Source organism: Genypterus blacodes, unplaced genomic scaffold, assembly GCF_046128005.1.
Source record: "Genypterus blacodes isolate CSIRO-AG114 ecotype Tasmania unplaced genomic scaffold, CSIRO-AGI_Gbla_v1 ptg000048l_1, whole genome shotgun sequence".
Classification (NCBI taxonomy): Eukaryota; Metazoa; Chordata; class Actinopteri; order Ophidiiformes; family Ophidiidae; genus Genypterus; species Genypterus blacodes.
The window spans coordinates 381,496-403,180 of NW_027466861.1; the positions used below are offsets into that span (position 1 = coordinate 381,496).

The window sequence follows — 21,685 nt, forward strand, 5'->3', positions numbered from 1 at the left end:
ATCGTGTGACACTAAAACTGGCCCTTGAAAGCCAAACTAGTTAAGTTATTTTACTATTAATAGCCCATTAAAAGGCCTATTCAGTATAAGGAAGTAATCTGGGTACTCTATACAGATTTCAATGTTCTTATTTTCATTTTAGGGCTTTTCCTGAAACCTATGCGAGGAAAAATTCTTGGTTTAGGTGTTGCCTCTTTATTGAAAAGATTCCCCTATTCTCAATGTCCAGATGCTTTAAGCTAGAGCTCATGACAGAGAGTGATTTCCAAAACGTAAAAACTGGCCAAACACACTTGCTAACCTCACAATATTCAACAACCAAAAAGTGAAGGCAAAGTATCAAAAAGGTGAATACTGTGCCTTTAAAATGTTCATCTGATAAAAACATCTGCCTCATATATCAGTCTAACACATAGCAGAAACACCCTATAATAAAGAAAATATAGCTAAGCAACTCCACAGCAACAAAGCGTGCTGCGTATCTGTGTAATCCGTTTGTCCACTAGAGGGCACTGTATCATCGATGGTGTCTGGTGCGTAAGAATGAGAGTGCAGAAACAGCATGTGGTTCGATGAGGACATTTACTGGAGATCTGACGAAACGTTACAGGACGCGGAGCAGCTGGATGGGAAATATGTACGATTCCCAGCAGACAAAGTGAGCCCACACCCTGAGACTGACACACACTCATACGTATTGGAAAATGCAACACGATGAGCGCATGTAGTCTATTTGTTAGCTCATAGCTGTCCTTGACTCACCCTCTCAGAAACAAAGAGAGAGAGAGGGGGAGAGAGAGAAAGAGAGAGAGAGAGAGAGAGAGAGAGAGGGAGAGGGAGAGAGAGAAAGAGAGAGAGAGAGAGAGAGTCTGCCCCTCGCATAACCTCAACGTCAGTATCAGGTGAGGATGCAGACCAATGAACCTTGGGAGTTACCACTTCCGGCTTGATTATGGCCAGTGTGTGTGTGTGTGTGTGTGTGTGTATGTGTGTGTGCGTGTGCTTCAGTATATACAGTACAGTATGTGGTGGATGTGTATTCATAAGAATGGGGTGGACCTGGAAGAGACAGTCCTGTCCTGTGAACTGCAGTTACTCATCAAGCTACTGATTCTCATTATTAAAAAGCAACACATCTGTTTGCCGTTTCACCCTGAAAACAAATAATATTAGTGACAGTGAGTCTGATGCATCATCTCTTCACACAGATGCAACGGTGAACGCTCCCAGTGTAAAGGTCCATAACTCTGAGCTAACAGAGGGTGTGGGATATCACCATAACAACATATGTACATACAAGCTCTCTCACTCACTCTCTCTCTCTCTCTCTCTCTCTCTGGTTAATACTATACCACTTGGGTGAGCCCATAACTCAAGCCCACCACAGCAGCCATAGAATACAAATCAGGGGAGCAGCAATGACACCCCCCCCTTGTGTGTGTGTGTGTGTGTGTGTGTGTGTGTGTGTGTGTGTGCTGTGAGGGCCATTGGCCACATTTTAGCCCTCTCTTCCTGTGCTCTGGCAGTTTCATTGCCCCCATCTACTCTAGAGAGAGAGAGCGCGAGAGAGAGAGAGAGAGAAAGAGAGAAAGAGAGAGAGACAGAGAGAGAGAGAAGGTAAAGCGACGACTAAAACCACCTGACTTAAACTACACATCGAACATCTTGACTAAGCACACACACACACACACACACACACACACACACACACACACACACACACACACACAAACACACCTTTTGCTTTTAGACATATTGTCAACAACTCTTGATTTGTAACTCCTTGCTGAGCGCCTCTTTACGATAAGGAAGTGTAACATTTTGCCGTCAGGCGATACCATCGTTCTTTTAGGAATATGGGTGGGGGAAAAATTATGCTTCTTCGATGCTATGACAGCAAACACTCGTAGAGCGCCATCTATGGATTAAACAAGCAACCGCCGCGCTCTGTAATCACGGCTCTCTCGCTCTTCCTCTCTCTCTGATGAAAAAGGATGAGCCGCTTTATTCGTTCTATCTTGGAAGCGAAGCTAAAGGTTCCGTAAACACAGATACGGCTCGGCAGAGAAACAGACGACCTTCTGTTTGCAGGATTCATCAACAAGATAATAAATCTGTTTGTTGCAAAGTGGTGTGTGGGAGAGCGTGCAGGCGTCCCCTGGGTGACCCTGGAAAATGAGAGAGTGAGAGAAAAGACAAAGACAATCTTCATGTGTGGGTGAACACACAGCAACCTGTGGTTTAGATATGAATCACAGGTGTACACTTCAAAGCTATGGCTCTAAAGTGAGCGCTCTACCAGTGCTCTAAAGAGTCTCTTAAGAGTTATGTGGTGAGTACTTCACACTGAAATCACTGAAACAAGCAACTTGCAGATACTTGTACTTATGAAAAGTGTGTTTATACTCAAGAAAGTAGCTCGTAAAGGAAGATTGTAGTCAGAAAAATCTACTGCAGGTCATCTGAGGGTAGCGAATGGTCTCATTTACCGTGATTGATGAGGTAATGAGAGACTTAAAGCTTCCGCCCCGATCACTAAGACTCATCTCAGGACAGAATGGGACAGGATGGGACAGGACAGTACAGGGACAGGACAGACACCCTCAGGCCTGACTCTTCAGACCATCACCTCTGCCCTCCAGCTGTGAGGATGCTGACTCCAGATAATGTCCTTTTAAAATCAATTACACCTCAATGTCTTTCTTTTTGAACAAGCGTAGCGTCAGGAAGCCTTATTGAGTCAAGCTTAAGATGATGATTTGACGATTTGCGTCCAAATAGATTTATTGATATGCATCTCCTGTATTTTAACCTCTGAGTAAACTTTAGTCATCGCAACTGCACTCAATTAGTCCACGTTGCTCTTGGCAGAAATTGAAAGCGTCACACAGAAGTCATCGGGTTTATAGATTCATTTGTTTGCTTGGCCCTTATCTCAAACTTTCCTCGTCTTGGGCTGAAGCGTGAGATGAAATTGAGTCGACTGTCCCTGATAAACGAATGTATCTCCTGCTGTCACACATGAAAACCCGGGAGGACACAGATCATCGGTGTGTCAAACTCCCTCTGAGATAAATTCAACATTTTCACAGAGAAATTTAGATTCAGGTTTAGCAGCTGTGCGAGCTCCCGACTCCTCTGACCTTCGCCATTGCAATAATGACACAAACTCTAAATGTCACTGTCTGGTTTTCCTCACCGAGAATCACAACGTTCATCTGAATTTGACTTCTTTTGGACTAAAATGTCAACAGCCCGAGAGAGCTGCGGAGGTTTTCAAGATCTCCAGACAGGAGACAGGGAGACAATTGACTCTTGTCCTATTCTGTACATGGACTCTCTGTCTGATAAAATGGATTAATGTCATGTGATTGCATGGGAGCCAAAACAAGAATAGTTTAACAGTAAAACTACGCATTCAGGGTGAAAAAAAGATCTGCTGACACCCTGAAACTTTAGCTGCAAGTTACAAGGAAGCCGATTGACAACTTTAAGTTCATTTGTGCGTAATGCTGAATCACACCGAACTCATTAGGCTTCAACAGACGCACCCTGTTTGGCACATGTAACACGCAATCATATAAGAAAATGTGTCTGCATGGGTGGAAGACACAAAGAGTGTGAGCCCCTTCAACACACACACAAACACACACACACACACACACACACACACACACACACACACACACATACACACACACACACACACACACACACACACACACACACACACACACACACACACACACACTACTCCACAGTGAAATCCCATTATACACAGCTGAGGAACCGAGTCTCCTTTCGTAAGCAGGACGCCTCCATTTTGACTGAAGTGTTTTAAAACACATCTAAATCTGACTGAACCTGCTGCCAAGACGCTGAGCTACACAAGGGGTGGGGGCTGGCACGCGCCCGACGCCGCCATCTGCTCGCTGCACGCACTCGGCTTCCCCTCGCCACCTTTTTGTCCACGCGAACCCACATTCCCCGAGGGGGTCAGCCCTATGTTCCCTCAGCCCAATGGTCCCACAGCCCTATGTTCCCTCATTTCTAAGATTGTTTTCAAAATTAGGCCCTATGTTCCCTCAGCCCTATGTTCCCTCATTTCTAATAAGGGTTAGGGTTAGGGTTATCTAATCTTAGAAATGAGGGAACCTAGGGCCTAATTTTGAAAAAAAATCTTAGAAATGAGGGAACATAGGGCTGAGGGAACATAGGCATGCTCCCCTCCTGAGGCCTCCTGAGGCTGGTTGGTGTTAGCGAGAAATCCTTCATGGCAATCATAGCTAGCTAGTGTTTTTAGCGTTACACCTTTTTTCACGTCACTCGTACCACCCAACTCCAACTGTCAACACCCAAAGGCAATATTGTACGACATAGGGACAGAAACACCTCGACAATACTTGGACAATAGCACTCATTGCTATGTGGGCCACCACACCATGTAGCATAAGCGCTAGCCGCTATACCTGCAACGCATGATTAATGAGCACTTTTTAATCACTATACTAGAGAGTTTTAGTGTCCCTTGATGGTCTCAGTGATGTGGAAATGACATCATCCTAAACCTTAAACCTTGGAAAAAGAAATTTCTGGCAAATGTAGCCTTATAACAGCTTCATCATCATAACATTTCAATCTCATAAATGTTAATCATAGAAGGTTTTCAAGGAAATATGATACAAGCTGCGAAGTGGTTTTGACAGATGTGTAACTTAATTATGGAAGTGTGACATGAGGTCATCCTCCATGGTGATCGGGGCATGTCAGAAGTTCCACAATAGGAGATTGAAGGCGGTCGTGTCGGAAAGTGAAGCCGAATACGGGTAATAAAAGACAATTTTGCTCTTGTTAAACAATATGTTAAACAGATCAAACTCCGGCCAACTGGAGAAAGAAGAACTTTGACTGACAAGATGGCAGCTGTTTGCGAGCCTGTGTGTGTGTGTGTGTGTGTGTGTATGTGTGTGTGTGTGTGTGTGTGTGTGCGCGCGCGCGCGTGTGTGTGTGTGTGTGTGTGTGTGTGTCTATTTAACGGTATTGCCTAATGCTTTAACTCGATTTCCGTCATGTTGCAGGAAGCTACTGGACTGAGTCCCATTGCAGAACAATGCAAACACTGGGTCCTTTTATACAGGATACAGAGAGATGAATGTGATACAGTGAAGCTATAGGAGTTGGGCAGCAACGTGGAAAACACTGTTTTATATTTACTTTATATGTTTATTTAAGAATTTGCTTCAGTTCTTTGGTCATAAATGAGTGGAATGCTGTTTTTACTCGCATTGACTAAAGGGTGCACAGAGGTTTTGCTCTTGTGAAATGACAGCTTGAGTGTTAAGGTTCCTGCATTGAGTATTTTGGCCGTTAGGGGAAGGGAATGGAGATTCAAATACAGGAGTCGGATTGATTCACGGTGGTGAACATTGCCACATTCTAACTAATACAAGCAGAATAATCTAAAATCACCCAGAAAAAATTAAACTACTTCAGGGATGCAAAATTGAACGTCCCTCTTAGCGGTCTATGATGGGTTTTGTAAATATGCCCCTTCAAAATACTACAGCTTGCTTGGCATATAACAGCCTCATGTTTGGAGGCTGTGTTCTATTCGATTCCATTCAATTCTACTCTGTAATTTAGACAGAATCAAGCCCGCAATTCAATTCAATCTGCCAGTCTGAGAAACACATTCTCACGCTAAATTTAGGCCCAGAAATTATAGACTAACCACAACTGTTTGCAGCCCAAAACATCTCTCTTTTCATTTGGGAGCTGGAAACAACAAGTTCTTCCAGGAGCAAGAGCTCAGAGACAGAGTAAGAGAGTGATGATCTAGCTTCATCTCTAAGGAACAGAACACATCTTGGGCCAACAGGCTAGGACGCGATGTAAGAAGTAAGAAATGCAAGACAATATGAGACGCTGATGTGGAGACTGCCCCTGAGGTCTTAAGACGCTAATGTCACAGGAAGTAGCAGAGGGGCGGTGAATGATGGGGCTCTATGTGGTGCTCAAGAGGTCGATCAGACAGAACAGAAATTAGAAAGTTGGAGAAAGGGAAGGAAGCAAGGGAGGGAAAGTAAAGTAGATAGATGCTGTGGGAGAATAACTTCCTCGCCCTTCCCACTGCGCGTCTCTGTCTGTAAGAGTCCGGACGTGGTTGACACAGTGAAGGAATTACGTGAAGAAGCCAAAAAAGTCCTTACACCACAGAGACACAAATGAATGAGATTTGCGAAAGAGAAATAAACAATGGATGAATGTTACAACGACAGGGAAGCGCGCTTGACTCACTCCGTCTCTCTCAGCCCTCTGCCTTCAGTTTCGATACGTAAATTCTGATTTAAGGAGAGGAGGATGAGGAGGCAGGATGCAGCAATGATGAACCCCAGTCCAGGATTTCAGAGAGGAAAGGTAGAGAGGGTGTTAAATATTCATCAACTTGATTTAAGGAAGGGAGGCCATAGTTGAACATTATGAGGGGGTCAAGAGCATAGGGGAAATTGCAATTTCTTCTTCTTCTTTTTTTGTTATTATTAGGACCCCCTTATTGTAATAATTTTTATAAAAAATAGATTAAAGTTAATTAAGGATTAAAGTACCTCTAAACAGCTAAAACGAGTCTATTCTTCATTGTGGAACCCTGTGCTTTTGCGAAAGGGGGCTACCGAGCTGAAAATGAATCCCTGTGCCGGCCTGTCTGCAGGTTTTGATTGTTGAGTAATTCACTTTTCTGGTTGTGAAATACTTGTTTGTCCTTGGTTACTGCCTTTCACGGTCCACTCAAGGAAAGTGCCAATTCATGCTCTAAGGTCAGGTTCAGAGCTGGACAATACCAAGCTGGCTAATGCCAAGTTTGCAATTTAATGGCTCTTTCATTCACAGCAATTCATAAAAATTGGCACATTGTTTGAGTCTTTAGGGGCATTGGTTTTCTGGATTGCGGGCAATGGTTTGCGATTAGCGTGAAAAGCAAAGAACAGTGGGGACATAGTGAGGAAGATGAGTCATCTTCCTCTTAATCCAACGCTCTCCGCGGGGAGTCCATTTCAGAGACACACAGTAAATTGGATCTTTAAAGCAGACCAAGAAAAGCCCCGCTCACCCAATTTAAAAGGCTTCTCTAGGTCTTAACCAGCAAGATAATGGAATAGGGAACATCACACACTGTACACGGCTGACTACATGTGAAAACTGCTGGCAGCCTCATGATACAGCGTGTTCCTCTGCTCGTTTTGTTCTCTCCATACAGTCATCTTCTTCCTGTTTCACATCTCATCTTCCTCTTCTTGAAACTGCTCCTTTCTCATTAGTCACAGGCTCAGATCTGCAGATCTGACAGCCGAAATACCAGCGGTTCAACATGCAAATAAATTGGAATCCTAGAGGATGATAGATAACCAAGCCAGCCAGCCAAGGCCGAGGAGATGGAGGAGGAAGAGATGAAGGAGAGACGTGAGGAAGCAGGGGTGGAGAGATGAAAGGAGAAGGGAGAGTAGGACTGTGATTTCACAAATATGTCTATAAATTCAGGGATTACAGCAATACCGCTTTAGTAGATGGATTGTCCAGAAACACACATACACACACCAAAGACACGTGGATCCAAAGGACGACTTTGGCTGAAACAGCAACATGAAACATCTGGAGACTTGCAACATCTGCAACAGCCCCAGAAAAAAGGTAGATCACGAGTTTAAGCTTGCCATGAACGAAGCAATGCCGCTGCAGCCTCAATGTTTATTGTAACATTTGCAAAAGAACGAGCATCTTTGTGTTTAAGGCTCCATTTGGACACACGCTTATCCTCTTCTGCTGCCCGCCACTGTAGCACCCCTGTGCACACTCAGTGAATTGACTATTATGAGTCAAAGTCAGGTCAGTGGCTGCAGCTGTGGATCCTGTAGAACGAGGTGGTCAGGGAGTCCGGAAGTTGAGCACATGATGATGAAAAGAAGCCTTGACCTTGAAGTGCGTCGTGTGGCTGATAGCTTTAATCCATTAGCTATGGAGGTACGTTTATATTTACAGACTATAAATACAGTAAACACGAGGGAACAGCATCACCTCACATTCCTCCTTACTCTCATTCTGTTGGGTCTTACTTCAGAGCTCTTACATTTGCTTTAAAAACAAGATTAGAACCTCGTGTCAACATTACGAGAAAGTGTGTGTGTGTGTGTGTGTGTGTGGGTGTGTGTGTGTGTGTGTGTGTGTGTGTGTGTGTGTGTGTGTGTGTTTGTGAGGGGATGAGTGCCCATGCGTGAGGGAATCGGCTGGAATGCAGGAATGCATTCACATCCCAAGTTTCTGAATAAACTCCATGAATGAGGAGTGAAAAACAGGACAGGTCAACTACACACACACACACAAACACACACACACACACACACACACACACACACACACACACACACACACACACACACACACACACTGATGCTGAACTTTCCTACACTACTACGTCTGGTGTGTGTGACAGCTGATGCATACCTCCATACCATTAACAAATAGGGTTCAGTAGGGTCAACTGTCGCCATGGAAACCAACAGCATCAGGGACCAATGGATGAGGCATAGCGTCATGTTTGAGGACAAAACATGAAGTGGAATAAGTAGTCAACACATTCACAAATGAGAAAACTCCACGTCTGACTCATGACTCATCAAATGCAACAGTGAACATATTTATCTTTTAGTAAACGTCTAAGTTCACGTTGAGGAGCTTTTGGAGGCATCGTTGGATTCCATGAAGGCCTACAGACACCAAACATCTCCAGAATGCAGCAACCGACAAAAACAACGTCAGAGACCAGATGGGAGTTCAGACTCCTTGAAGTCTTGAACATCATTTTGCACGATCACCAGAGCATCGCTTCAGCAACCACGGCGACTCAGACGAACAAAGACAACAAAGACGCCGGCTAAAAATAGTCCAGACCGAAGATCAACAACATGAAACGGAGAAAACAAACTCTGACTAACCACAAATGTCTCCAGCGTCATCACGTCTTTGAGGAACCTGTTTGTATGGTGGTTTTGTTGCTTAAGGGACACTTATCGCTGATAGTTATCAGCATGGGACACTTATCGCAGACAGGCTCATACGACAACATACACACCCACAACACATGATCTATGGCGGATCTATGGAGGATAGGTAACACACACATTCTGCCTTCAGTGTAAACACCACCGTCAGCAGAGGAAACAAGGCAGCAGAACGCAAGACACACAAACACACACACACATGGACACACACATACACTGAGCCTGTTCTGCCTAGTTGTGCAATGAGCAGGAAACCTCAAAGCTGACTAATGTGAAGTCAGCATGAGAATTTTGTCAGTCTGCAACTTAAAAGCTTACAGTACAAACTCATTACACGCACCCATGACCCTCGCAAGCACAGCTGACTTGACCACACAAGTCTCCCACCTTCAAACACCTTCAAACACCTCAGATGTTACCTGTTTTTAGTCTCTTTTGACGTCCAAACAACCAGGAGGTTTTAGTTTTGTCCCTGCTTGGGGACGAGGAGAAGGAGAAGCTTTTCTCCGCCTGGACCTTCTTCTTCTTCTTGTGGATGCTGTTTCCCATTTTGGGGCAATCCTGAACCCCCCTAGAGGGGATCTACTGTCCCATAGTCTGGCTTCATGGCATTTGTATGTCCTTTCCTGCTCCTGAGATGGTCCACAGTCCTTCACTCTTCAGGGTGAACATACATGCAAACGCATATCCTGAGTCAGAGTCAATGACGCCTTCTTTGGTCACGGTGGTCAAATCATTCCTGCTGATTCAATCCTGGTCACACACACACACACACACACACACACACACTGAGTTAACCCACTGACAACATCCCTACAAGACACACACTCCACCTCTTCCAAACGCGCACACACACACCAGACATGCAAAAATATCACACACGCTTACGGCAGTTCAGTCCTGTTGTACGAGCTGAGACTGAAGCATCGACAGCATCCCACACTCGCAAGCGCACCACTGAGAGACAGTGTGTGTGTGTGTGTGACTGAATGTGTGTGCAAGTGCCCCTCCCACTTTCTGCCTCACTCACTGCTACTCAGCATCCACAATGTAGGGCAGAGGTGGAAGCAAACACATACTCATCTAGAGCTCAAATGATGCATCAGCTGAAACAAACACCAGTCTTAAAAGGTTGCTGCATTGTTCATGACATGACAAGGATAAACATTTTAATTAGGTCCTCATAGCATTTAAAATGTGGGGATTTGCTGTTTCCTCTGTTTAAAATGATAATGATAATGAAAGCAGCCATCAGTCGTCTTTATTACAAACTATAATAAACATAGACGGCAGGATGTCAACGCAGTGATGTAATGGAGAAATACAGATCCTTATCTCACACACACACGCACATGCAGCTCACGCACGCACACGCACACACACAGCTATTGATAAGAAGGGATTATGACGTCAGTGGTGTGTACGAGTGGGAATAAGCAGCAAAGTGAGGGAACAAACATTACACCAATTTGTGACTTAGGCATTAACATGAGATCTTGTCAACCCAAATAACAGGAAAAATAGACCCACGAGCTGAAAATATCACCCATCGTCATCCTCCCACCTCCGCTCCCTGGCACTAATAAAGTTATTTTGAATGGGCTCTGTGACTTGCTGTGAGTCGGCACAATCACATGAAGGGTGCACTGCAACAGCTCATGCTAAAAAGCTGCTAATTAGCTTAAAAATGGATGAAGATCACCCACTCAAGGGAAATGCAATCACGTGTTCCAGATAACGAGGAAGCACGTTGAAGCAGTCGGGTGGAAGTATCCAGATAACGTTTCCCGGTACAGAGACATACGTATGTTAACGAAAGTGGGGAAAAGGGAACACATATTTTGGAATTGCAACGGAGACCAACGGGAAAGAACAGGAACCAGGCCAGTGCAGCTCACACAGATGAAAGCCTCAGATGTGAACATTCCAACTATGCTTAGAGGGAATACAGATGCAGCTCCACATGGGCGGAATACAGACAGAGATGATGCAGCGTTCTACTGATGCAACCGCGCTCACAGTCGCCATACGAGGAGGAACAGGAGGTGACTTTCTAAGACTCTGACCTGCGTGCCTGAGTCGCTTCACTCTGCCATGATCGCTCTCATTTTCATCCCTTTACAGACATTACCTCTGTGTGTGTGTGTGTAGGTGGGTGTGTGTGTGGTTGGGTGCGCTTTCATAAAATTTTGTGGAGAGTTGGGTTGCGGTCCAGGGGTCTTAGTTCTAATCCTTTAAACCCTCAGAACTGTACATGAACTGGTAACATTAATAATGGAGTTTACCACTAAGAAAGGGCATAAGAAGTTATGATAAAAAATTCTTTTTAAACCCTGGCATTTATAATTCTCCTTTGGATTCTTTGTAATCTCGATACTGGGTCATTTTACACAGATTTACCCAGAATGCACCCTGATATATTTGCTTCATGAAGAGGAACCTTTCAACTTTCAAACCGAAACACTCACTACCATTAGATCTGGATCAGTAGGATCTGGATCAGCAAGAACTGGAACGGTAGGATCTGGATCTGGTGTGTGAGTGGGATTTCCATTCATATCTACTATACTAATAAAGAGAGGGAGATCATTAAAGTTACTATGGGAGGTTTTGGTGAATGAGTGAATCAGATTATATAAAAGTCAGATTGGCTGTTATGAAAGGTTAGCGTTAGAGAGTTTGTCCTTGGTGGAGGTTTGTGTTCGCTGTGTGCTTTCTTGTTCCTCATTTCCTCTTTCTCTATTTTCTGAATCCCCTCATTCAGCCATTTTCCCTGATCAGTTACTGAGGAATATATATCTCCCACTTCCTGAATATCATAATGACTTGGCTGCGTTGCCTCGGCTAATCAAGGTCACTACAACACTGATGATGTCATGACCTTTGGCGTCAATCATCACTATTGACGCTGCTCTAACAATCTGGGGATTGATGGTAGAGCATTCAGAGGAGGTCAGACGGAGACGTACAGTATGAAGAGAGTTAGACTGGCAGCACACCAGTAGATACTAAAAGAGGAAGAAAGGGAGGTGATGAGCAAGAGGCAAAGGAATGGACAGAGAAGGAAACCACCCTCTTCATCATGGTCATCCTGATCATGTTTCATTCAATGCACCCCCTACTCCCTTATTCCCAGCCCCTCTGATGCATTGGGAAGATAAAAGGCCTCCAATAAAAAGCAGATTTACTGAGTGGGGGAGATGAGAGGAAGAGGGAGGAATTTACGACGCCTCGTTTTTCTTGGAGAGGAATCGATTCCGAACAGGGAGAGGAGTCGCTTGGAATTTGAAAATGCGAATTCTTACAGTATATTCATTCTGTAGTATGTGTTCTATCGTGAGGGAGAAAGAAGGAGGCGAGCGTATGACATCACTCAAGTCTCCTGCTGCTGAGTGTAAAAGGATCCGCAATAAAAGCCACAGAGAGAGACGCTGCCTCTTAATGTAGCTGCGCCAGAACCACACCCAGTACATTTGTGCAACTGTCAAAGAGCTATGAGAGTGCACTTAGGTGTGTGTGTGTGTGTGTGTGTGTGTGTGTGTGTGGAGCCCAGTTTCACCTGTAGGCTGCAAAACTCTGTGCCAAACATGCCCTAGATACATTTCAATATGAGAGTGATCAAAGTGTGTGTCACTGTCGAGCGAGCTTGTAGGATTCGACAGCTGTGGGGAACTCAAAGGAGGACGTGTGTGAAACGCCTGTGCATATCCGCTAACCGTGTGCGTGTGTGCGTGTGTGTGTGTGTGTGTGTGTGTGTGTGTGTGTGTGTGTGTGTGTGCGCGTGCGCATAAAAAGGGCATTGGTGTAAAGGAATGCCGTTGTCAGGGAATAGTCGTCAGGCAGGGAAGGTGGTTGTCAGGGTGACCATCATGCAGAGAACTCAAGACAGGATTAGAGAATCTACCTTTCTAAGTGTGTGTGTGTGTGTGTGTTCTCAAGAGTGGGGTTGTCACTAATCATTAGAAACTAAACTGTTGGAGTGAGTGATTATGGTGTCGATTGAAGTTGATTTTGTTTTCCTCCATGAGAGACAATGAACTACGCCAACATCTGCCAGTGTCTCCCTCTTGTGGCCCAGTGTCATTATCACAACACAAACCTCTGGCAGAATTCCATGGCTCCATCGAGGCGAGCACGATGCCACCTGAGACAAACGACTTAGTGAAGGGTTCTGTGGCCTGCAGCGGGCATTGTGCTGAGTCAGGGAAACTGGCTCTAATGACATCACGAGGGTTACTTCCTGTTGTTGCAAAACCTTACATTTTAATAATAAAGCCACTCATACGATTTTCTTTAGCAGAGTTGCTTTGATTTTCATGTCTTCTCACTCAGACTCTATGAGTGTCCACATCAAATACATAAAGGTCGCCATAATAGCCTAACAGGAAGTGACCTTTGTGATGTCACGGAGGTCAGTTTCCCTAATTTGCAGATCGCCGTCCGCAGCCACAAAGCATTTATGTCTTTGTATGCACTTTCAAAGAGTCTATCCATTCACTGCATGTTACGCAACAGAAGCCACACACACACACACACACACACACACACACATACACACACACACACACACACCAACGTCACATCAGTTGTATATTCTCATGTATACAGACTCCCACTCCCTCTGTCCCACGCCGATGTCTTCCAGCTGTTTTACCCCCACATCAAACGCGCTCCACGTTCCACGAAACAACCCATTAGCTCTCATTCCGTAAACAATAAGACTGGAAAAAACCCCTGTGCGTTTTGAAAGCCGATCGCGTGTCACCCTAACGACCCCTTACAGGACACACAGTGTACACATTCTCGTGGGTGTGTATTGTGCGATGATGTACTTTTACTAAACTATGGTAAAACTGTGCTATAATAAGCTATGAACAACCTCAGAGATGGGCCGGGGGTTCTGTTGTTTTGATTCTCTGCTGTACCACAAGGGAAAAAGTAGCGCGTACCACCGATGATACACGTAACGCAGTTTGAAAACGCCGCATGCAGGACAAACCTTAACGCTCTTAAGGCCTCAGCCACACGTGATCTCGGGGAAGAATCACTTCTCGCTCAGATCCCCTCTGACATCACAGCCAGACGCTTTTGTTACCTCACGGCTGCCGTTGCTGTAGCGACAGGTACCTCTCAGCGCCGTCGCCTGGGAGACGTTTACCTCTCCGCTGCGGCTTTAGGCATGTGGTGATGGATGAGGGTAGGTGGTGTCTGTTTACCCAGGTAAAATTACCTCACTCATCAAAGTGTGTGTGGGTGTGTGTGTGTGCAGTGGATAATGTGTGCAGAGGGCATTGTGAGGCAGTATGAAACATTCACACTCGTCCTTTCTTTCCCTCCGCTCGCCCTCTCCATCCTGTCAGACTGTAGTAAAGGAGCCCTGAGTTGTGGACTTTAATATCGCAAAGGTTGTTTACAGTTCTATTACACTGCTACGTTATGTAGTCTGTGTAATGGTGTCATGGATCTACACAACTCACTGGCACACACACACAAACACAAACACAACCAATAAAAGAAACTGAGGCTTGCAGCTTCACAAAGCATGCAATTGTGACACAATAAAAAATTTGCTCTCTCTCAAACACACACACACACACATGCACGCGCACACACACACACGGTTGCACCCAAGCAGCGACACAGTGAACACACACACACAGACCACAGAGATGTGGAATCCCAGCAATTGTGCAAAATGACCTCACTGCTGAAACAGGCAGTAAGCTGAAGATGAGCCATGCTGGACAAAGCAGGTAGTTGCAGGGGCTCTGTGTGCTTTTGTGTGTGTGTGTGTGTGTTTCTCTGTGTATGTCTGTTCCTCTGTGTGTGTGTGTGTGTGTGTGTGTAGGTGATGTAATGAGCGCTGCTGCTGGGCCGGCGCCGTCCTAAGCCTGGCAATATGCTACGAACGCACAAACACAGATAGCCTCTGATACAGGCTAGCACTGGGTCTCACACACACACACACTGGCACACACACACTTACACACAGCGCATGAGATGTCACACACACTGATTACATAATAACAAGCGCTGAAGACAAACACACCCGCGGTTGTGCTGAATTGACAGTATAAAGCAATCAGAGGAGCAAATCAAAAACAGTAATATGCAGTAATGAAAAGGCAAAGAGACGGCAACAAGATGAGGACAGAGGTGTGTGTGTGACTGTGTGCATGTGTGCCTGTGTGTGGGTGTGTGTGCTCTCATTAAAAAAGCATTGAGAGAGTGTTCCGTAAGAGTCCTCTCAAGGCTGAATGGGGCTTTGTGATTCGTTGTAATCTCTCCTCTCCATCACATAACTCTCGACCCAATCTGGCAACCAGGCCGTCGTACACACACACACACACACACACACACACACACACACACACACACACACACACACAGATCTGATGCTCTCCTCCCAGGAATTCAGCACATCAAATAGTGTGTGTGTTATATGTGAAGAAACTCTATAAGTCATAACCGGCGGTCACTGTGCGATCACGGCACGAACGTGAACCCAGTGAACGAACGCTGCACGTACAAAAACCAGCAGGAGGCCCGGAAAGTCAGCGCAGGTCAGGGGTCGCTATGGATACGGTAAAGATTGAATTTGGAAAACAGTAACGTTGTTTTGTATCTCAAGGGCTGGACCGTGTCCTCAAACGTGTCTGGAATTAATGGCTGATTCCAAACGTACTGCGGCCGTCGTAAGCAGCTGTAATCGCCCGTTGTCGCTCTAGTTTGCGTTCGTCTGGCCAATTCGGATCAAATAAGAAAGATTTGAGGAAGTAATTGTTATTAATTCCTACAGAGTTAGGTCGCTTTGTATTTAACGCAAGCCGCAACTCCTCCCCCTTATATTCAGTGGCGCCACCTGCTGTTTACGAGTGTGTAGTGTGGAACCAGCTGGCAAATGTGCGTTCATGGAAACACTGTCAAAATCAATTCGATGTGACTTTTGTCAACTTTTTCAAAATTTGGGTTTGTGATTTGTGGCAAACTGTGGATGTGAACCCAGCTGAAGAACAAACAACCCAGCTGCAGCGAACTAATGACTCTGTGTGAAACACAAAGAGCTGAGAAAACTCACAAGCGAACACACACACACACACACACAAACACACACACACAGGTGAGACAAAAACACAGTGATTCATGTGGGGGAGTAAGAGAACAAGCGTGTCTGTTAGAACAGTTTGTTGTTGTTCACGGTTCCAAACTAATGAAACGTACTTGACGACAAACCAAAATGAGACACACGGCAGAGAAGAACGAACGCTAACAAGCAGAGGAAAAAGGAAAAACAACTAATGAATCAATTCTGATAAGAGATAAAAGCCTGAAATCAAATTTAATAAGGGAATGTAAGAGATTTGCCAAGATTCCAGTCCTGCAGTAAACATTACTAAAGGTCACTTCTGGATCTGGACCCTCAGGCCCTGCTGGGTGTTTGGTTCTCTGGTTCCAAACTGGTTTGGAGAGACTCTAAATAGTCATTGCTTGATTCAAAGAAGCAAACAGACGAGGCTCCACCATAAAAGAAGAACCTGTAGCAAACCTCCCAAAGGGCAGCAAACTCACTGACACCAGGCCTGATTTCCTGCTATGATCTTTTCAGAATGTGCTTAGGGAGTGTAGGTAACCATGGTAACTTTTCTGGAACACAAACGCATTTCCAGGTTTTTCCAGTATGAACTGTGTGGTTTTCTTTTGACTCCGCCACGCATGAATCACTGAAGCCCGAGCAGATTCCAGATTTGATGGGTCTGCAATAAATATAATCGATATGAACAGGAAAAGGAGACTTCCGGGTTCCCGACATGAGGCCAATAATCCAGACTGTGAGTGAGTGGCGCTGTGGCAGGGTTCGTACATTTAGTTAAAAAAAATGCTCACCTTTAGCCGGCTCCTCGTTTGGAAATCCCAATTTGACCTCCGGGGCACCCACGGCAACTCGGTTGGGTCCATTTGCGACGTTCTTCTTCTTGCGGCCCTTTAACCAGCTGAGCGCCTGTCCCAGGGAGCTGCCCGGCCTCCTCTGCCCGCGCTGGACTCTCGCCTCCCTGGCTAAGATCTCAGTGACGTCCCTGGGCACCAGGTCGCCCGTGGACCTCCTCCGAGACATGCTGGAGGTCGGGCCCCTGGGAGACGAGGGCCCCGCTGTCCGCGCCCGGAGTTGGGGTCAGACCCGCGTCCTCGCTCAGCGTCTGTGTTTGTCCTGCGTGTCACCACCTGGGACAACAACCAGATCAGCCAGGTCAGAGAGAGAGAGAGAGAGAGAGAGAGAGAGAGAGAGAGAGAGAGACAGTATTTTGTTGAGTCACTTCTCTTGTGCTGCGGCAGCTTCTAAGTCTTTCTACTTTCTTTTCTTGTCCTTCTTTGTTTCCTCTCTCTTTCTAGGGTCCTTGTAAATGGACGTGTTCTTGTTTGCAGTTTGCAGTTTTACTCGCTGAAATGATCTTAAGCTGCACTGTTCCTGTTCAAACAAACACGCGGATACATAAGTAGAAACAATTACACAAGGATAAAGTCCCAGAGTCCATCTGCACGCCCACACTGTCCTACGGAAAGTTTTCCTTTCCCTTGTCCGCCCTCAATGCTCCCTTTTTATAATCTCTCATTTTTTTGTATGCTGAGAAGAAGCCCCAGGGAGAAGAACTGGACCACTGCAGTGTGTGTGTATGTGTGTGTGTGTGTGTGTGTGTCAGACAGAGAGAGAGAGAGAGAGAGAGGGAGAGAGAGTGGGAGACATGTGGTTCACATCAGTGGAAATGCGTTGGTCTTGTTTTATGTGCGTGAACACAAAGCAAAAAGCTCAATTAGACTCAAACGACAATGGAAAGTGTGTAAACTTAACATGAACAAAATACCTTCAAATACTTCTCATCAGCCACACACATCTCTCTCTCTCAGACACACACACACACACATATACACTCACACATACACACACATATAACACTTTCCTTGTTTTACAGAACACCACAAAGTCTCTACAGGCAGAACAGGACTTACTGAGCGATCATGCTGCGTCCTCTCCTCGGCTCTCCTCTCCTCTCTCAGCCTGAGAACAGCCTGCTGAATGTGTGTGTTTGTGTGTGTGTGTGTGTGTGGGTCAAGCAGTGTGAATGAAGCTCCATGCTCTCTGAACAGTCAGTCCCTCCCTCCCTCCGCCTGAGAGCCAGCCTCTCCTCCCACCTCTCACAGTGCTGTTAGGAGCTGGCCACATCATTCCAGCTCCGTTCGCCTCTCCTCGCCTTCCAAACAGCCCAGATTCCACGTTGAGCCTCGCCGTCAAACCTTCGCTCCGGCTTTCGCCCCTTTGTCCTCGCCCTCCTTTGCCCGGGGATCAGGTGCAGTTGTCTCCCTCAGGAGGGGAACCCCAGGGTCAGGCAACATCATGGCAGCAAAGAGAGAACACACACCAGCCAATCCAAAACGCCAAGCCAATGAAATCACTTCAATGCAGCTTTCACAGAGGGGCCAGGGGCAAACTCGCCCTCTTGAGGTGTAAACATGAACTCTAGAAGGAGGTCAAAGGGCAAAAGGTTCAGTCCGGTGGTGAATGTTGGCCTGGTAAAGGTGAAAATGTTCAGCTACCTCTCCTCCAGATAAGAGGGAGTGTCTCCTTCCTGTCACTGTGCGACCAGGTGGAAACCCGACACCCCTTGTTAAACACGACAGACACACACACACACACACACTCACATGTATCAGCACACAATTAGGCAGACAGGTAGGGTGAGTCACCAGGGGCCCAGAAAGCTTTCAGTCTCGTCCAGGAATGCTCACTGGCCTTCGTTAGCTCTGCCCACTTCTTCCACTGAGCGGCAAGGGTTTAAATTGCACCTACTGCGGTGGGGACGAGAAACGCTGACATCACTGTGTGTGTGTGTGTGTGTGTGTGAGAGGGAGACACTTGTCAGACAGTGGGTGGAGTCCATAAAAATGTGTGTGTGAGTGGTGGGACTGGCTCATCTGGTTTAAATGTAGATTAGACCCACTGGAGGAGGAGGAGGAGGAGGAGGAGGAGGTGAAGGGACAGATTGAGACACAGCTGGTCACAAAACAATTAGCCGCAAGACCCCTCGTTAAGCTTCATCCAATGACAGGCGTCATTTAGGATGTGATTGGTCAGCTTGTTACCACGTGACCCAGAAACATGCAGCTGCAAATATCTTTCAGGGGTTTAGAGGATTCACTTCCTGACTGTAGGTGACTTCATGCTTCTCATATTGGCTGCAGACTTCATGGATTGGCCGCCTCCTCGTCAGAATACGGATGGGAGGAGTGAACACGGCCGCACAGGGGACTCAAACCCAGAGCTGAAGCGCCAAGTCTCATCATCGAGTGCTACGTGTCGCCTGATTCAGCACAAAGTCACATTTCTGGGTAGAAGTGACTAAACTTCCGTACGCGATCCAATAGAAGAAGACAGATGAAGGAAATCGGAAACATCTTTAAGTGAAAATGTGGAGGCAGGGTCACAGTGGGTTTGAAAGGGTTAATGAGCTTTGAGGTGGCATAAATTGATGATCTAGTGTAGTTGTGTGTGTGTGGGCTTGTGCGTGCTGCTCGTGTGTGTGGGCGTGCTGGGAGGGGTCGGAATGAGTCACGGCTCAGCTCACTTACGCCGAACACACTGAAATGTTTTAACGTCTCCATGACAATACAATGGAAAACAGACGCTCCATACATATGTGTGTGTATGTGTGTGTGTGTGTGTGTGTGTGTGTGTTTGCTGTAAGCGGTAAGCAGTCTGAACTTCTTGGGGAATGTATCACCAGAGTCTTTCTCGCCTCCTCTGTTTTCCCTCTTTCTGGATCTTTACTTTTGAAGGTCGGCCCTGTGCCGGCTGCTATGTTTACGCTCACTGAAGCTCCTTTGGCCTCCCGAACACAAACACATAAATGAGATTCCTCCTGCTGCTGGAGACAAGAAGAAGAAGAAGAAGAAGAAGAAACTAAAGCTATCTTGAAAAAGTTTACACTGTGTTGTTTGAGAGCAGACTTTAAACCAAACTGACGGCGGCGTGTTTCCATATCGTGGTGGGTGGATATGAGATCTTTGGGAAAAAAGGAGCCAGACAACATAGCAACCATCCAAAACACCACAACACCAACACACAACATCACATGCTGCTATAGAGAAGGAAAAGGCAAACTTCTCCTCTGTATGTTCAAAGATCAAACACACCCTCGCAGATGATGTTTTGTGTTTGTTCTCACTTTGACCCACCTCTGAGCCGCCATCACATTCGTTCCCACTGTGGGGATACGAGTTGACTCATGACATCACAGCTCTGCCTCACAAGAAAGCATCAACTCTGTCGTACCCGCCCTCATCTGAGCCGGGTTGCAGCACCGTGTCATCATACGTGGGCTGATGCAGAGGCGGGAAATGGAAACATCTGGAGTCTCTCCTCGGACACGACCTCCATGCTGCAGATTCAAGCATTGGCACTCACAGTGACAGACTGCGAGTGTACAACAGGTCACGTCCACTCGGGGAGCGACGGCCTCCTGCAGATTGTGGCGCAAACGCATTTCATACACACTCACATGATACAAAAGTAAGACACAAGCAGTACGGAGAAGTGCCTTGCTCAAGGGTACGTCCAGACCCACGTTGACTGTCAAAATCTGTCAAGCTGAATGCTAATTAACCAATCGAACAAACGCCGCAAGATCTGCGACACATTGATGAGCCGTCTGTGAGTTTGTGTGTGTGAGTAAAAGGAGGCAACAGGCAGGAAATCCAGGCTGCCGGCGGGATAAGCTCCACTCTTTCGGCCGGCATTATCATTCCTGACTCGCCTTTGTCCAGGGACAGACGCATTCTTTCTGCACCGACTGCTCCCCTCGTACCAGCATGCAGCACTTTGAACCCTGGAGCTGGTGTGTGTCTATGTGTGTGTGTGTGTGTGTGTGTTCCAATTCACCCTCTAGAAATGCATTTCTAAGAATGAACCCCGAAGCACTAAAAAAGAAACAAATAAATGCTTTCCTAACTAACATTCCACAGTCTACTATTTATAACGTAGGCCAGTGGAGAAGATGGGAGGGGTGGAAAAGAGAGGTGAGAGGGAAAACCAACACGTTTTATCGCCGTGTTGGAGAAAACGAGGAGAGATTTCAGTGTTTGGGCTGTGAAACACACAGCAGGGACTCCTCTGGACAACAGGGACGTCTTTGTCTGAGCAGAACAGACCTCACAATCTAAACGCGAGCTTTGGTCCAGGAGGACAGAACGGTATGGAAAGAGTCCCTGAATAAGAGCGCCAACCTAAACAGCTAAAAAGGGGGGTAAGAGGGAGAGGTACAATGGAATCGTTCGACCCCCCCACCCCCCCAGGTCCTTCCCTGCCCAGGCTTGTTGTTGTCCTTGCCTCTGGACGCTGGCCGCTCGCTGTCCCCGCCGCATTCCTCTGAGCCAACAGAGAGGTCTCACAACAGAGACACCAGAAGAAAACAGGGCGAGAGGGCAGGCGAGGTGTTACAAGAGTGAAAAAAGTCCACTGCCAAAGTCTCTTTAAAGTTTCAATGTGGTGAAGAGGAGGGAAAGGAAGGAAGGACGAAGTTCAGCGATGGAGGAGAGGAGAGGAGAGGTCGGGTTTGGCCTGCAGGAGGTGAAGCTGTTTGTTT

General features: G+C 46.3%; 1 protein-coding gene across 3 annotated transcripts in view; it reads right to left on the reverse strand.

Annotated features, from left to right (window-relative positions):
* nhsl3 (NHS like 3) overlaps positions 1-18,146 on the reverse strand; it is a 29,814-nt gene extending 11,668 nt beyond the window's left edge. The window contains exons 1-2 of one of the 3 annotated variants that reach the window (XM_076149756.1): positions 18,057-18,146; positions 16,938-17,273 (exon numbers count right to left, since the gene is read on the reverse strand). In XM_076149756.1, the coding sequence (XP_076005871.1) occupies positions 16,938-17,166 (229 nt within the window). In that variant the 5' untranslated portion in view covers positions 17,167-17,273; positions 18,057-18,146. Of the gene's footprint in view, positions 1-9,472; positions 10,016-16,937; positions 17,274-18,056 lie in introns of those variants that run through there. The other 2 variants (XM_076149758.1, XM_076149757.1) reach the window with 2 other exon arrangements.
* Positions 18,147-21,685: the final 3,539 nt, after the last annotated feature.